General features: G+C 36.7%; 1 protein-coding gene across 1 annotated transcript in view; it reads left to right on the plus strand.

The window, feature by feature from the left end:
* Positions 1–1534: 1534 nt before the first annotated feature.
* MOXD1 (monooxygenase DBH like 1) overlaps positions 1535–18738 on the plus strand; it is a gene marked incomplete at its 5' end in the record, with an annotated part of 38952 nt that continues 21748 nt past the window's right edge. The window contains 3 exons of the mRNA XM_031552220.1: positions 1535–1696; positions 3305–3472; positions 3592–3675. Of these exons, the coding sequence (XP_031408080.1) occupies positions 1535–1696; positions 3305–3472; positions 3592–3675 (414 nt within the window). The remainder of the gene's footprint in view (positions 1697–3304; positions 3473–3591; positions 3676–18738) is intronic.

Below are 18738 nucleotides of genomic sequence, written 5' to 3' on the forward strand. Positions count from 1 at the left end.
AGCTCATCACTACTCTTTTTTTCAGCACATAGCTTCACCTTCCATGCCTCCCTTTTCTGTTTTTGGTGGTAGTTTTCCCAGGTATGTGTTCCTTCATATAAGTATTCATTCACTTCTAGTTGCAAAAAGTGCTGACAGGAAAAGCATTACTCTTTTCAGTACCTTTAAAATTTGGATTTGTTTTGGAAGTGTAAAAATCAGAACTGTTTCAGTAGTTTTGGCAAGACAGAATATTTTTATCCTGATATAAATGCTCTGTGTTTACCCTTTTCTTCCTTGAAATTGTGTCCCGACTGAGATAATTTCATAATTTTCATAATCTAAAATAAAATATCTTAGTGAGGTGTTTGAGCATGAAGTTATTCTCACACCTGTAACAGGTGTGCTTGTAGTCTCTTGTACACAGAAAGATTTCTCAACTGCGATTAAGTTCAAGATTATGACTTCCAATTGATCCTTTTGTGAATTAAAATGATGTCAGCCACTTTTACCAGTGTCACGGTATTTGAACGTAACATTTTGTGATTTTTCAGCTTTGTTGCCTCTACTTGAGCAAATGGATATGAAAACTAAAAACCTCTCTAAAATTAAATGGAGGTTCAAGTAGCTTCAGAGGTAAATGCCTTCAAAAAACAGGTGTTGGTATGTTTTGCTAAAGATGCAACACAATTCATGGTGCCCACCAGTAACTGCCTGCCATCAGGGAGGAAGGTGGCATGTTCTGGAAAAGAAAGGTGTCTAACCAAGCTTAGAGGTTCTGCTCTAGACTTGGCTGCGCAGAGCAGCGCTCTCAAACTTCCTCTTACCCCAAGCAGTGCAGAAATAGCAAAAAGCTGTGCCTTGGCATGGCGGTGGAACAGGCCGGAGGAGAGGGAAGAGGATGACACTGGGACACGGCACAGCTGGCGGTGTGGCAGGAATTTGGGGTGAGGAAGTTAATGACCTGGCACTGCTGCACCGTTCCTCCATTTTACTGTACTTCTGCTGATCCAAGGATCATCTTTCTGAGCGTTGCCTCCAAGAGCAGCCACCCAATCCCAAACCACCAAACAAGCCCCAAAACCCTCCAGGCAAATTCTGTGTGTGCCAAGTGCTGTTCCTTCTAGTTCAGCTGTAGGATTCCTGGTTGTGATTGATTTTACTCTGGGAGATTTGCTGTTCATGGGGAAGGAAAAACAAACAAAAAGTTGGGAGAAAAGAGAAGGGCAATTCTGTTGGTTAGAGTATTAAGTGAACTTATTTCTCTCAGTAATTTCTACAAAGTCCACAACATCCCAGTTATGATAATTTAGGACTGACTACAACCTTTATTTCTGTAGTTATGTACAGGCAGTGTATGGTTAAAGTTATTCAAACCATTTTTTAAGCTGCTTGTTAAGGAGACCTGCTTTCCTTAAGATTTTTAATCAAAAATGTTTTTAATGTCGCCAAAACTATGATCCTTCAGTGTTTTACATAAAGACAACGCTTAAGGGTATTCAGTATTTGAGGAAAAGGTTATTGCTTGAATATTAGATTTTAATAATGGCATACCTTTTATTTTCAACAGGATTATCATACAGACGAAAACAGAGTACTGAAAAAAGACCCACAACAGGATTATCGCCTGGAATATGCCATGGAAAACAGTACTCACACCATACTGGCTTTTAGCAGAGAACTGCACACTTGTGATCCAAATGATAAGAGCATAACGGTGAGACACACTGCCTATATGTGAAGAGATGATATATTTAACACAGAATGAGTGTATAGCTGGTTATGATGCTGGCTACTAAAATCTCATTGGAGAAATTCTCTTAGGATACGTGCTTATTCAGCTCTCAATGCACTTTCCAAAGCATCTATTCTATCAAATAGCTGGATAAAATACTTGTCTAGATTTACTGAGTTCTTATATTTTATTTTCAACTTTCTTTGTTCTTCCACTTCAGTGCATAACGTTCTCTAATAAGTCACACACCATGTGAACCCAAGACTGAAACAGGAACCCCTGTTCCCTCAACTCCCATATCCCATGTTTGCAATCATTCAGGAGATGTCAGCTTGTGAAATACTTTTTAGGTCTTAGACTAATTTGTAAATGATGTTAAAGCTGGACTTTTAGAAAAGTTTGAACATGTATAGTTAGAATGTATTTTTTGTTTCATTTCCATATTAAAAATGAAGAGGTTGAATAATCTTGTGATACAGCTTTGTGATACAGCTCTTTCTATGCATGGTAAATATTTTTCATAGGAAATTCTTCTATTGTCCTAATGACTGCTGTGCTTTATAAGCATAATTTTAAATTATATGAAGTTGATTATTTTCATATTGGAAATGACAGGCTGTCATGATTTGAAAGACTTTTCATGCTTTGGCTTGTTTACTACTATTCATTTTGGAAGCATTGCAGTAGTAGTTTAACATGATTGTCATTTTCTGTGTTTTCACGATACATGCAATAACAACAGCATGAGCTAAAAGATAGAGCAAATGGACAGCTGTATAAACTGCCAGATTTCCATCTGTCAATGGTTCTGTGGTTTTTGCATCTGCTCCAAATTGTCTCAGCATAATTTAACTTTCTGAGACCCTTCAGCATTTATTATTTTGTCTCACTGGGTGATTATTGCAATTTGAGAATGGTTTACAGAGAACTGATCTGCACTGTAGCTGCAAACTGATTTTTAAGATGTAAATCTGCTCTATAGCTGAATGTCTATCTTTCCTAGTGTATAGGGCCAGCAGTTCACAGAAGGTGCCCAGACCTTTACACAAGCGAGCCGGGAAGCTGTTTTGGGAGGACAGCTTCTGACCGCAAGTCAGACGAGTGCCATGTCTAGAAAAAATGTTCCGTGTGCTTAGTTGGTTGCCTCTTTATGAGTCTGTTCTGCTGTTTTCAGATATGATTCAAATTTGCCACAATTCTGATGGAAGTTATGAAACAGATTCAAATTTTGTAGATCCACATTGAATATAAGCGTGATTAATTTTTGATAAAAATTTGTATCACAGAATCATAGAATATCCTGAGTTGGAAGAGACCTGTAAGGATCATCAAGTCCATCTCCAAGATGACGTGTCAGCCCATAAGAGCTTGCTAACATACTTTCTCATTCTCAAAAGTACAAAGACAAAATCCGCATACCTCTCAAATTCAAAATGATTTATTTTTTCTAAGTTCTTTGCAATTGTGTCAGTAGCTGTTTTCTTCTCATTATTGTTGTTCAAACGCATCATATATATCTTAGGAATTGTATGAACTATGCAAGAGCATATTGTTCCCATTCCTTATGTGTTTTTTTTTTTTTTTTTCCAGGAGAGCACAGTGCGGGTAATATGGGCCTACCACCACAAAGACTTGGGAGAAGCAGGTCAGAATTACCATGGGTCTACCCGTGGTACAAAGAGTCTACGTTTACTGAACCCTGAGAAAGCAGAAGTCTCACCTGCCTCTTTGTCATACTTTGACCTGACCAACAAAGACGTAAGTTACTCTGTGTTTTGGGTTTGTGTGGGCTAAGGTGGCAGCCCAACATCTGAGCTTACACAGCAGGACAGTATGACTTTTATAATATTGTTTTCTTTCCCTTTTCATTAAGACAGGTACCCGTACCAGACAAGGATACAACATATTGGTGTCAAATGTTTAAGATCCCTGTACAACACGAGAAGCACCATGTGACAAAGGTGAGGGATTCTGACTGTGTGAATCCAGGTTATATATTTGTGCTTTTGTGTTTAGAGGAGTTCGGGTAAGAACGATGACTCTTCAGATTCAGTAATTGATTGGACTTTGAAAATTTGTTTCACCACTCATGGGTTAAACAAGACCTCTTATAGTCTTAACAAACATGGGGAAAAAGTATACGTGTGCTCCCAGGACCTGGTTCTGATGCACCCTTAAAAATCAGCACAGAGAGTGGCAGAGATGCTTTCTTTCACTTTTTCATGTCCTCTCTCCCTTAAGAAAATACTGTTGAAAGTTTTACCACTGTTCATAGAAGTGTTTGGCAAAAACATGCTTGTCTATAAATCTTGTTCCATCAAGTTTTTCCTATACATAAGAATGTTATGGATATCTTTTAAAGGAGAGTAATTTTAGATTAAAAAAAATAAAATGCAGAATTTTGTTAAAATAAAGGACCATGTTACATCATCTGAGCATGGAGTTCATTATCTTCAGGTGCATAAAAGTCAAATATTACAAAAAGAAAAAAGAAATGCATTTTATAGTTTATTCAAAAATTAATGTAAATGGTTCTCGCATTCCTCCCAAGGAGCAATATACTAGAAACCTAATCAAGGAACAACTTCTTATTCTTCAAGATTGCTTGAGATAGCACAGTGATATAAGTAATTAAAATAAATGTACAAGCCTTAAGGTGCTTTTTCTATTCATTCAACATTAATTGAATGCTTTGTAGACAGTAGCCTTAAAATTGTTGCATATATATCAATAAAGGTCAAAAGAATAGAGACAAGTGTTATTTTAGGCTTGCATGGGGAAAATGAAGAAGAAAAGACCATCTCAGAGGTGGACAGTGCAATTAGTGCATTTGTGTAACTAATTGTGTGAACCTGGCTGTTTAATCATGGCCCTCATTTTTATGTTTCTTTGAACTCATTAATGTATTCAATTTTATTATTTGTTATTGTCTGTCATGCTTCTCTAATGAATTGAGTAGAACTGAGATTTCAATTTAACTCAGATAATTTGATGTGTGATCATTAGCGTATGTCTGAGAAGTACTCATTCTGAAATATTGTGGGTTTCCTCAGTTTATCAGAATAAAGGTTAAAATTTCCACCTTCAGATACATTAATTTCATTTGAAAACTGATAGGTAGTTTCAACAGATCAGTATGAATGAAGAACAGATTTTACTTGTAATCAGGTATACATGATGTAAGTCCTTGTTTTCTGCTCTCATGTGACAGAGCTTTGAAGTCAGAAATATTGGAGTCATTATTTCCATGTTATATTTGGTGGACTATATACATGCAAGCTGTTGTGTTAATATGTTTTCTGGAATTATTTATTATTTATATTTACTGATTGTATTTTTAAATGTATTGCCTGACTACACATGCATGCAGGCACTCTTTAAAAAAAAACAATGCTTGAAGACAAATCATCCTTTTAATTCACAGATGATAACTTGATTAATTTTTAAGAAGAGTTTAATATTTTTTTACTATAATGTATAATGCATAATTTATAAGAATCACATTTTGAAATAAGCAATTTGTTTGTTTTAAAGTGAAAACGAGATTAGAATCCCCAGCAATTTTCCAACTACAGAAAAGCCAGCAGATATGGTTAGAAAGAGAAAAATGATTATAGAAAAGAGAAGCATTAATGTAGAAACATTTCTTAGCATATCTTTTCAGCTATTGAAAAGACAGCTTGTATTTTGTGACTTTTATATATATACATATATATAAACATATATAAAAATAGATACATTTATATATATATACATATATATGCAACTTCTGTAGATCTTAAACAAAGGGTTTTTGTGAAATTGTATTTATGTGCAATCTAACTAAACATTTTCTAAAGCCTACTGATAGACTAAGGATTGGGCTTATGGGTACTTACATTATCTGTGCAACAAAGATTGAATTTCACAAAGGAAAAGGCAGATGAATTATTTGACTCTAAATACCTATGTAGATGCTGATACTTGGTTCCATTTTGTCTGTAATATCACTTTCATACAAATCTACACATCTTATAGGCAGAAAAAAAGTTAAAATAGTACAAATTCATCTCTGATATAATTCAGTCTACAGAAGTCTTGTACAAGTGGCTTTAGCCATTTCTATGCTCCATTATGATTTTGTGGAACACCTTGCAGTTCAGCTTTTGCTGAGCAATGCATGTCAGCAGCAGCTTATGTATAAATCTACTGGATTGTCAAATAGGTTTAACAACCACAATCAGACTTCTTTTTTTTTTCATCTTGTTCAACTGTTCTCTCTCATTCCTTTGGTCTTGCAAATTTCTTTGTTTTTCATAGTAATGTATTTTTTTAAATGACAGTTTCCTCAGGAAAGCACAAGATTTTAATGATGGCACATATTTTAGGAAAAAGTTAGACTTAGCAGCCAGGATAGAGGCTAAGACTTCAAGCCAAGAGGGCAGTTGTCTCTAGTTAATGAATGCCAGATTCTGAATTAAAAAGTATTTTTAACTTCCCTTCTGTTGTTAGGCAGAACATCTTCAAAGCATTTCAAAATGTCTACGAGCTAATGGTATACTAGCTAGATGAAGTGATGATGCTTGGTCTTAGGATGTATCTACAGTGGTTTGGATTGGGAGCTTTCACTTTTTCAAGTGAAAATCTTCAATTTGTTATTCCTCACTTTGGCATGGTTGCTGTCATTAAACAATTGCGGAGATCATGAAACTGAATAGTAAAGCATGTACCAGGAGGACAATGAAAGCACTCCAGGCAGAACCCATGAGAAACTTCTGATTCTGGATAGTGTGGATGCCACGATCACATTGTTTTCCTCTTCTGTCCTTTTCCTCCTTCACATTTTTGGTGTTGATGGGGGGGAAAAAAAGTAAAAAGAAGAAAAAAAAAGCAAACACTGAGCAGAGTGACTCTCTGAGCAGTGAGAAGCTGCTTGCAGATTTCCCAAAGTGCTGCCTTTGCTCTCCAGGGAGCCTTGGCACAGTCCTCTACCCGAGTGCCCACAGGGGTGAGCTATGATTGCATCAAAGGGCTTGTTGGAGTGGGTTTTGAAGGACTGGGCTTTCCCCTTAGCAGAAGATAAATAAATAACTAGCACAATATCTCGAAATCAATAGAAAATAAATTATGTAAGTTCTTACATGTTTTTTTTTTTCTCTACATAATATTCACGCTACTTTCCAAGAACCTCAGGTAATGTGAAACAGAATATTTTCATTGACTGTTCTTGATCAAGCACTACATGACATGTAAATTCTGCAGGAGATAAGATTGTAATCTTACATTCATCTCATAGGTGGAATGAGGACGTGGCTGAGTAACTTCTCCTTCTGCTGCATTTTCCAATGGAGAACAGCCTCAGTATGATAATGGGGCACTCAGCCAGGTTTAGGATGGCTCTTTTAAATCTTCCTTTGTTTCATAGCTCTGCAATTTCTTCCCTAGGGAAGAGACTGCATCTTCCTACGTGTCTCTGCAGTGCCTTCTGCTATGAGATCTGGTGCCTTCAGGAACTCTTGGAGAAACAACTCACAAAGCTGGTTGTAAGGACTTTATGTCTCCTAAGAAATAAAGTGAATTAAGATGATTTCTCAATAGCTGGACATAACAGTGATAAGGGTTGTTCAGATTGCAACTGATACCAGCTACCAAGCTGTTTTTATGAGTCTGATGGAACACATTACTCCTCATATTCAAGCAGCATACCTGGTGGAGAGGTGGCTACTTGGGAAGTTCTTAAACTTCCAAAAGTTTTCGCTCTTCGTATGTGTTTGTGTTAGCAGAACCAGTTATCAGGGTAACAGATCAGTATTGAAAACAATGACATACAGAAGAAATGAAAGGGGTTGCTTGGATGTAGTAGCTGACAGCCATCTTCCTTCACATTAGCTCCTTGCAGGATGGCACCAGAGCAGTCCCAAGGTGCAGACACTGGCAGCCCTTTGTGCGACCTGGTGTAGGGAACCTGCTTTGGCAGGGGGGTTGGTCTCGATGATCTCTAGAGGTCCCTTCCAACCCCTACAATTCTGTGATTCTGTGATTTTGTGTAGCAGTATGCTCTGCTTCCTGCTACAGAATCCCCCTGCAGCTACTTGTGCATTGGCCTGTTCGGCTACTTTGAGCTCCAGGCTGTGGTATGCACGTCAGGCTTACTATCCTACAGGGATTTCATTTTCCTCACAGATGGGAGTTAGCTGTGAGCTTTCTCAGAAGCAGCTTTCTTAGAAGAAAAGCATTCTGTTTATTAGTCCACACTTTTTGGAGATGGGCTTTAGGATAGCTCTTGCTGGGATCTTTGCCGTGCTCTGTAAACGTTGTTTTGCTTGGTCCTGAGTGTGCCTCTTAATCATATTGCTGAAGCTTTCTGGATTCAGTGACTGCATCTGGAGAAGGCCTTCGGCTCCAAGAGGACTTCTCAGAGGGAGGGAGGGAGGGATTCATGAGTGAGACAGGCATACAGACAGACACACAGACAGGCATGCCCATGTACCGGCCTCCCCATGAAAAGCTGTCTATCTCCCTGCACAAGCTGCATAGAGAGCAGCTCCTGTGGGTGTGGTTAGCCCTACAGACAGACAGACAAACAGTGCTGTGCAGGGCTGGGAGCAGAGACCTAGGGAGGGAGAGGCACTTAACCGTGGGGCATGCACTGCAATGGTCCATTTTGAGTATCGTTAGCATTTTCCTTCCAGTCCAAAAAAAAAGAAAAAAAAAAGTCAGTAGCAGCACACTCACTTCTGAAATGCTTTAATTTTTGTCTGTTTTTCATGATTTTTGATGTATGCATTGACACATCTGTGATTGCTTTTTTCTGCCTATTTGCTGAATCTGTGTTTTGCTTAACCGTGAGCTGGCATCATGTAGATGTTTACCAATGTCATGAAAGTGAAAATTTGTTTTACATTCATAAGAAACACTTCTCAGTATTTCAGTAAATACAGCTCTTGCTATATTTTTGAAACTTGCGTTTAGTGCTGTTTCTGCTCGTAATTCTAAAGATACAGCTCTTTTGTTGCAATCTTTACCTTTGGTGCCAATACTCTATGTCTTCCATTTGCTTCATTTAATCGTATTACTTATTAATATTACTGCCTCTGCTAAGATTTGTTGCTTTTGCTTTTTGTTATCTCAGGTGTCTGGTGTGCATTGCTGTTTTTCCCAATGCAATTTAAATAAGCTTAAAATGTGGCAATCCTCTACTGTTGCTAGATTTTCTGCAAGTTCTCCTGTAGTCTTTCTCTGCACCTGACATATTGTGTAATGGGATGTGTGAAGTTCTGAAAACGCCCGTTACTCACTGGTAAGGGAAAAGTGCGTATAATCTACCTGCCAAATGAGCTGTAATCAATTTACGTCAAGTTTTTCAGCTGCAATGTACAGCATGCCCATGCTAGTTTCAGCACTTTTTGTTTTCCCACTTTACTTTCTTCTTTGAAACAGACTATGTTTTCCTCAGGGAAAGTAGTTCCCAAGGCTTGAGGAGTGATAATCTCATAGACAAAGCATGCCTGACATTGAATTTCACTATTAAGAACAGGAAAAACACTTTATGTAAAGTAACAAATGCTATAGAGTACTTGGGTCATTTAGGTGTATCTACATACCTTTTCCCTTAGAACGGCTTATTTCCCTATAGTTCTGAACTCTCTGATTTATTTTTTTTTTAAATCAGCATTAGGAGTAGAGGAACACTGGCAAAAGGCTCAAGAGCACAAAATACTTCAGATTCTGTAGGAGAATTTTTAATGGAAAGCCCAGATTTAGAGGGCATTCAGAACTGGCTGTGAGGACAGTAGGTTGCATTTTGTAAGCATTTAAACTATTGAATTCCATGTTGGGGATTTGATGGTATCTTTTCAGTATGCCTCATGCATATTAAATTAAAATCAGCCAAGTTATTAAAGACAGAAGATTTCCAGTGATGAAGATGGGCTGCCTTTCATCTAAGTTGACCAATCTACTGGTCTGAGCTAGCTGCTGAATGCCCTTAGTAGTCAGTGGCAAAAATAGCTGTTTATGTCATCCCAGAGTAAATGTCTGAAATAGATGAGCTCAGACATCCCCTTTATGACTCAGTCTCTCTGCATTGACTAAGAAGAGAGAACCAGCCTGTATTACATACGTAGCTCTCAGATGGTTGAATCAGAGATGTGTCCCACCAAAATGGTCAGGGTTGTGATGAGAAGAAAAAAAAAAAAAAAAAGACCTTTTTTTTCAATTTGCCCTTAGGAAAAAAATGATTTTTCTCAGCCACAACTCTGTGTAATTTTTTGACACTGAGCTGAGTATATATGAATAGCGAAAACAGGCCAAACATATAACCAGAAAAAAACCTTGATTATTAAGCATGAGTTTAGAAGTGTAACATTGGGCATATTTTTATACAAGCACCAAAGTTTCCCATCTCTGATCCCTTCAGAAAAGGGACTTTCTTTTCAGTTAAAGAAGGGACTGTATTAGAGCACACCAGCAGCTGCCAGTTAATCTTCATGTTCAGAGCAATCTTCCGTTTCAGAGCAATCTCTGATAAGGAAGTAAAAACTCCAAAAAAACTTGTTGCCAAGGGTAACTTTGCTTTTTGACAGTGGAATGCTCTAGTAATACCAAAGACCCCAGTGTGGAAATACAAAGGGACTCCAGTTTAAGAGACTGATTGATTGAAAGCCAGAAGGGCAGCTTGTAGCCTTCGTACCTAAATGAGGGCACTGATTTTTAACTTGAGTGATACCAGACAGTAACTGCTTGTTGTCCTCTGGCTTGAACTTCTACGTTTTGCTAAATGTGATAGATAATTCAAGCAAATTGCATCATGCAGCCTGAAACAAACAAATGTTCTGTGTTGTCCCATATGTCCCCCTGCAAAGCAATTTCAGCCTTGGTAAATGAGATTGAGAATGAAATGATATCTTATGCTGCAGAGCTTGCAAGCTCTCTGTCCTTTGGTCTGGAGGGCTCTCTTCAAGCCTAAGTTGGGTTTGTAGTGTTACAGACTCACATATGACTGAACTGATTAGAAAATGCAATTTTCCCAAGCATCTCTCTCAGGAAATAAAAGAACTGCTGTCTTCTCTCATATTCTGCTGAATTATTTCATATGTAAAATTATTTCATACATTAATACTGTGATCAAAGATGAAATTACATATTACCACAGATTTTACTGTCAGACCAAACTTATTATTTCTTAGTGGAATGTATTCTTGTTTTGTGGTATTCTTCTTTCATTTGCCTTGTATATCTTTACAACAGGAAAACTTAAGCTATGCAGCTATTGCTGCATTAGTTATTTCATATTTGGTATGCAAAAATAATCTATTTCATTTCTGGCATCAACAAACATGAACATCTAGTTAATTTAATATAGTTTTTTCATTTTCTTTTTTTTTTTTTCTTCCTTAATTAAAACTATATCTGTCCATCCATCAGGCCAGTGTGTTCACTAGGCATGTATTTTCTGTTAAATGAAAGTTAGAATTTATGGAAGTTCTGGTTGCATATAAGCGTTAGATGAAAGGAACCTTAAGTATGACTAAAGGTGAGAATGGAGAACAGGAAAGTGCTGATTTTGTGAAATCTCTCTGAGATCCACCTCCGTTTCTGAGGTGCTTAGTAGAGAATTGCTATTGATTTATCCCACTATGTTTTGTACAGTGTCTTTTTTCCTTCCTCATCTTTAGCTTTGGTTTTAAAGTAATGTTAGGTAGCACACACAAGATAAGAAAATCTTGTCTAGCAAATGTCTGCAGTCATCCTTTCCACACTTCTTATAGTAGCAGCTAATAAAATATTTCCAAGAAAAACTGAGCCTCAGATGAATAGTTGTAAACGATCTTCTGTGCAAATGGTAGAACACCGGGTTCACAGGCATCAAAATCTGATTTGGTGGAGCTTACGCAGTATGAAGTGAGCATCTGGGTGGATCACAAAGCACATCTACTTCTGTCCTATTAGCCTCTTGACATTGTCTCTTATGATTAACTTTCTAATTCAGGTGAGTCATGTAGTAGCAGTATCCAAACCAGATTTTCAGTATGGCCATACTGAATGGAGCCAATGTAATTTATATGGAGAAGAAATTTCATTCTAACAATAGGAAGTGTTATCTTTTCAGGTCCCACCTCTCTCTCTCCAAACGTAGATTTAGTTACTGGTTCAGTTTTCAAAGAATAATGCTGGGATATCCCCTCCATTTCTGCTTCCACATCTATACGCAGCAGTTGCAGTTATGTCAAGAGCACAGATTCATGGACTCCTGGGGGCAAAATAATAATTACAATTAAATAATTATATCTTACATATATAATTATATAAATAATTATAATTAAATTAATTAAAAATAAATAATAACAGTGGAAAAATAAGTTAGTCAGACAGTAGCACTCCACCGTGTCCCCACATAGCATGTCAGTTGACAAAGATGACAACTGAATTGCAGTAGATAAATTAACAGTTTCTATTTGCACCATGGCTTAAGAAATTTTAGATGGTATAGAAATAAGTGGTATCTTGGCCTAATTAAAATTTAACAAACAAACAAATACACAACCCTAACCTGAGAAAATAATACGTTATAAGTGAGTTATTGTAAGTGAGTGCTCTTCAGTCTTCTTTCTCTTTCCCCTCATTTCAGTGACCTTGCCTTTGCTATCTCCAAAGTTCCTTAGACTGAAACTGTGTCTTTCTGTTTTGTAAACTGCCAGTTACAGTTGTGGTTTTTAGAGAATTATGAGAGTATAATTTTAATATAATATTCTTACTTAACTTTCAAAGACCATGTCATCAGAAAATTGCACTTGTTTCGTGACTTTATCAGGACTTGGATTAGGGTCAGAAAATGTGGAACTCATGATATTAATGGAGACATAACTTAACCTCTCACAGTACTCAACAAGATATATTTTACAAATCATCTCATGTCTGTCTGTATGTATGTAAAACCTCTAAATACAAAATTTAGACAGTATGAGCAACAGTTCCTGAGATGTGTTGTGCTGACTCAGGAAGCTGTGCCAAGTCAATGTCGGGAGACATGCATAGTTTATCCCCTTCTTTCATTTCAGTAGACTTGAGGTTCCAGAGAGTGCAGGCTGGCGACTGCTGAACTCATTCTGTATCCACATGCTTAAAGTCTTTCCCGTGTGCGTTCCTTTTCTTCACTTCTTCTGAATAGAAATCAGAATTTTGTTCACAGAAAACACGTTTACCTATGTCTGTATATGTCTGTATTTGTAAAACACAAAGCAGACATGCTGGAAATTCTCATGCATTCTTTGTTCAGTAAAGTTTCTTGTTGTTTCCCAAGGAGGAAGAGAAAAAGTTTGATGTTATTAAGTTGTGATCAAAGGGAAATTTTTGCAGTTGTACAGTAGAATTAAATCTTTTTTCCATTGCTAATCTCAAAGAAACAACTAGACATCGCTGTGTATTAATAGTGATTTCATCAGAAAAGGGAATACAAGCATTACTTATATGTTTATCTGGGATAAATACAAATACTTTATAGACTATTCACCTTGGCTTTAGATCTGAAAAGTATTTGGTTACATATTACTTTATTATTATACTGTTTTCCCAAAAAAGTGGTGATGTTACTGATTAATTGATTAATTGCTGTTCTGTTTGGTGTATATCAGCTTTGTTGAGAGAGTCTGATCGTACTGAATACCACAGCCACTCTGCCCGTGTTCCTGTTGCTTAGGTGTGCAATGAATGTATTGCTGGAAAGCGTAATTGAATGAAACGTGTTTTTTCTTGACCCAAGCTTTTTATCAGATTGCTCCTCAGGGTTATAATTTTTAATTGTTGCTAAACGTGTTATCTTAAATCTTCAGACATTCCTCAGGCGGAAACAGTTTTTTAATGAATATTTCTTTTGAGGCATATTTCTTTTGGATTTAGTCTAAATTACTGTGTCTTTCAGATCTGAACTCTTTGTGAGTGGCAAAATTCCAGGCAATTCATTAGGAATAAGAATTTAGGAATAAACTTAATGGCAGAGAGAACAAGGAGCCCTAAATCCATCCCTAATTCTCATTTTGAAATGCTTTGTTTTTCATGGTTATTGTGTTGTTTGATTCCTTTCTCCTAATTAGAATATTTAAGTTATTCTGCATACTAACCTATAGAAATTCCAGCTGTACAGTGCAATCATTAGCATGTCTTTAATCATGGTAATATGTGAGAATGGCAGGAATTGTGTGAATTCAAAGGTACAGCCTCCTCTCCAACTAACAGGAACAGTAACTTTTGTCGTGAAGGTCTTATTCTCTTTCTATAAATATTCTGCAGCTTAAAACTGCAGTATGGTAATCAGTTCTTTATGTGGTATACTAATAAAACTTAAATAAGAGCCTTCACTGAACAACACAGACACTGAGTAAATAAATCCTTTCTTCTTTACACCAAGAACAGGAAATATCTGTTTTCTGAATAAGATTTTCCATTCATGTGGTAAGGACTTGTTTCTCCACACTGATGCTAGAATTTTTATGTGCTTTAAACCAACTAAAATAAAATGCCAACAATATAACTTAAATAAGTAAATAAACAAGTCAGCACTGTTATTTCAATTTTGGATTATATCCTGTATTTTAATCTTGCTTTGGGGGAAAAAAAACCAACACAGATATATTAAGGACAAATCATGCAAATTTAAATGCCTTAACTTGTATGGAACCTCTATTTTTGGTCTGGAAAATTTCCATCCTCCAAGGAAACCTTACCTAATCACATTATTAAGGTGGGGGTGGGGATGGTTGCTGTTGCCTGTGCTTTTTTCTCATTTGTATCTCTTTTGTCTTAAAATACAAGAAGCCAGATATATCAGTAGCATCACTAATTATATTTTCTCCAGCTTAAAGCTGTGAAAATAATTTGAATAAATATTTTTACATTTGGAAAACAATTCAAGATAAGCAATAATGCTCATACATGGAGAACTACCAGTGAAACAGGAACCGTGGCTTTGCTAAGGTTACTGCAAGTCATTCACCAAAACATACAACTTTTTATGTAAACAGCATGTTTAAATTCAGATCAAGATGAATTTAAAGGATTTTGTTAGTAATTACTGAATTTAAGATCTGAATTGTACAGTGAGAAAAACAAACAGACTCTTGGCTGCAGATGATAGGGCTGATCTCAGTAAAGGTTAGGCAGCTAGCCCATGCTTGATTGCAGCCTGTTGAGCATTTGAGGTATCTCTTTCAGCCCTAACTGCTCTGTGACATTAAATTAATGCTTTCTGACAGATGGGGTTGGGGGCTGGGAGGGTGGTCCCTGCATGACCTCAGGATTCCTGAACTGCGGCTGAAAGTCTGCAGCAGATTAGTGCTGCAGATATGATGCTGACCTAGACAGGCTTTCCTCCTGACATGAGATAGCTGTTGGGGTTAAAATCTTGGTCGTGGACTTAGATTTCTCTCCTGGCTCTAGGGCACATTTCCAGCTCTGGGGCTTTTGCTCAGCTCACCTTTTAGGATGTGTGCAAGAATGAATGCTATGCAGAAGGCAACTAGTGTTTTTTTCTATCAGAAAATGTATATGAAAATCAAATATTGAGATTTTTTTTTTTTTCTGGAATACACAGAGTTTTTTGCCGAAAAAGACTCAACTTTATTGAGCCAAGTATTTCTACATGTTTGCTTTTCTGAAGAAAAATCATAAACCTTCAATGAGATGTCCTAGATAAATATTTGTTTTTTCCAAGACTGCATTTTTGAAGAAAAAAATTCGGAAAAATCTTGATGACATTTTGAACTTTTCTAAATAGGACAATTACTTAAATATATGTACATGGTATATATTTGTGTAAGTACAAATTCCAGAGTAATCAGTAGAAAGGTGATAGTTCTTCCCAAGGTTGAGTACAGAAAGCAGAGAGCAAAAACCTTGGCCTCTGTTTCAAAATTTCTCTACAGCAAACTCAGCCAGCCCTCAGTTTCAAAACCGTCACTTTTTGGTCTGAGTTTAATCAAGGACATGGCAATCTCAATAAAATAACCAACCACAGACTAGAAACAATCTTAGATATAACAGTGCCAGGACAAAATCTTGTGTGAAATTTTTATTCTCAGTTTTCAGATGATAGAAAAATGTTTTTCCTCTGTGTTGCCAGAGGCTACATTCACACGGTGTTATATAAGGCTAAGGCAGACATTTACAGTGGCAATATGCCATGCCATAGTGTCTTTCAGTTAGTAGAGGTGACGGTAGGATGCTTGGTGCTTTATGATGTTCTCCAGAGGGAACAGGAAATCTTAGTAGCTTGATAGTTGTGTTGCTGAAGTCAGTTTGTTGAAGACTCTGGGCTGAAGTGCATCTGCTCTTTTCTCAAGCCCGTTCTCTCTCATTTTCAGTATCTCAGCCTTAGTTGAGGATTGCATACCTTCTAATTTGTGGCACATTTCCTGGCATGGTTTTTACTACTGCTGAACAATTAATGCTCAGGTACGGTTGAGGCAACTCTATCACCAATTTTTAAAGAGTTTAGCTCTATGAATATATGAACATGGCATCACAGGTAGATTCAATGCTAAGAATTGTCTGTGGTTGGTATTTATTAGCGTACATACGGCTATAGGAGATTAGAATTCACCATATGATTATGTAATAGATTAATGGAAGCAGAATTTATAGGAACATTTGAAATGTAAAAATAAGTTGAAACTTGCTTTTGAACCTGAAAAACTAAAATTACTTTTTTAAATGACATTTCTGTGTAGAATTGTCATTGGAACAAGACCAAAAACCTGTTGCCATTTTTCATATATTCATAAATACAGCATTTTGTTTTCTTAAGTTCAGTGAACTATATTTTGTAAAATGGACACTATGGAGAGATTTTGGAGATAGTTTACTGATTTTCATCATTCACACAAACAGGCACGAAGAACAAACCACAGCTGTAACATCAAAGTAAGCAAAACAAATAAAAAAAGGGAAAAAGAAGAGAATAAGCAAAAAAGACTTCCAACTTTCTGGAGATATTTTTTCCTTGCAGGAAATGTAACTAGATTATGCTCTTGGGAATGCTGTTTGCATTTTCATCCTGTTCAATGTGTCTTACATTAGAATCTTGACCCTGCTTATCAGCAGCCTGAGATGCAAGCCTCTGTTAGAATTTTTGCCTGCTTTTTTTTAAAAAAAAAAAACAAAGACATGTTGTATGTTCAACTTGTATAATAGGTGAAAGGATAATAGAGAACAGAGAAGAGAGGAATTAAAAGTTGAAGTTGAGTAATGCAGGCATTGTTTGTTCATGTGTTGTAGACATGTTGACTAGAATATGGTTTCTGTTAAGTGAACAGTGGGAAACAAAAGTCTTGACTAATTTAACTTGATAATGAATTGAAAATTTTTATTTTGTATTTTGAAAATCAGTATTTTGAGAAGTGCTGGGGGATATAGTAATTACACAAGGAGCTCCTTAAAACCTCTCGACCTGCCCCATCAGTCATGCTACTCAAACTCCATAACCATAACCCATAATTTTGATTGTAAAAAGCATTGTCTTTATTTTGCATGACATCTCCTTCTTTGGGACCCTGATTTGATGTGGTGGGTGAGTATAGTACATCTATTGTTTTTTACCTCTGTCAGAGGGAGTCAGGTTTGTTCATGTATGTCAGTGTACTCAGTTAGAAAGATGTTTCATCCGAGCTTTCAGAAAAGGTAGAAAAGATCTAAAAAGCGAATTGTTATGAATAATACAAGAGCAGCTTCTTTTTGCTGGTTTCATGAAAAGCAGGGGAGGGTGATTTTTGGGTGTCTGCTTATTTTTCACAGTTCCAAATGCTTTCAGCAATTGGTGGACACAGGGCTTTTGTTCACTGAGCCCCTGGCAGTTATGAAATGTCAAGCAGAAAATGCACTTTGCCTGCAGGTGGAGAAGTCACTGAGGTGCCTTGGCAGTAGTGCACTGCCTCTGCAGGCTTATTCATGGCATGGCAAAGAGATGAACCCTGACAGCTGGTTCTTCCTTGTGTTGCAGCTACAATTAAGGCACCACAGATCAACATAAAAGAATGGAGTAAAATGGGAAAACTAATGTTTTAGATAATTATATGCATATTCACTTTAAGTCTTTTTAGATATTTTCCCTCACTGCCTTGGCTAACAGGAGGTGAAAATGAAGGGCTGACTTCCATTTTCACTACAACATTCTGATTTACTCAGGTATTGATGGATAAAAGTGTCATTTGAGTGTCCCCTTACACTACAAGTACAAAGTAACCAAGCCCGTATATAAACAAGATATCAATAAAAATGAATTCCTTAAATCTGTAGAGTTTATTGACTACTATATAATATTCCAACTTTTATCACATTTTTTTTCTGTATTTCTCTCTGCCCTAATTTGCCATAGTAAGTTACTGTCTTTTCATGAATATTATAAAAGTAGCATTATGTCCCAAGACAAGCGTACAAAATAGTTATAGTGACTTACAGCATGGGGTCATCATTGTTGCGTCTGGAGACCTGCAAAAGTAACCCTTAGCTTAGTTTTCAGTTCGGTGGTTTGGGGATAAAATACTCCCAAAACCCCAAAAAATTTATGCTTAAAAAATTCAAATAGACGGAAACTTTGAATGTGTGCATAAAACAGTACACATTTTATAAATGAATGCCTGTTCGAGACTGATATAGAGCCATTTGTATTGGTAGTAGCTTTGTAGAGATGAGTCCAACTAATTGTGTTATCATTCATTGGGGCTGCAAGTACTCTGGAAAGAAGGCCACCCTCATCTAGATATTTAATTGTAGATACATACTCTAGTAGCTGATTTTAAATCTGGGACTACTTATGTGTACTTTTAAATGCATTAGTGGTTTGTTAGATTTGGCGTCATGTTTCAGGAACTCTGTCATTGTTCATCATCCTTGTTTATAAGGCAGGCCAGAAAACAAGAATTCTGTTTGTTGAAAAAAAAGTGAGATTTGGGAATTTCTTTTCTGCTTGGAGCAAACTAAGCTGTACAGATGATCTTGTGGAAAGAGAAAGAGAAAGAGGGTGGCAATTTAAAGAACCTTCTCACACTATAAGC

The sequence above is a fragment of the Meleagris gallopavo genome, chromosome 2 (genome assembly GCF_000146605.3).
Source record: "Meleagris gallopavo isolate NT-WF06-2002-E0010 breed Aviagen turkey brand Nicholas breeding stock chromosome 2, Turkey_5.1, whole genome shotgun sequence".
NCBI classification, from domain to species: domain Eukaryota; kingdom Metazoa; phylum Chordata; class Aves; order Galliformes; family Phasianidae; genus Meleagris; species Meleagris gallopavo.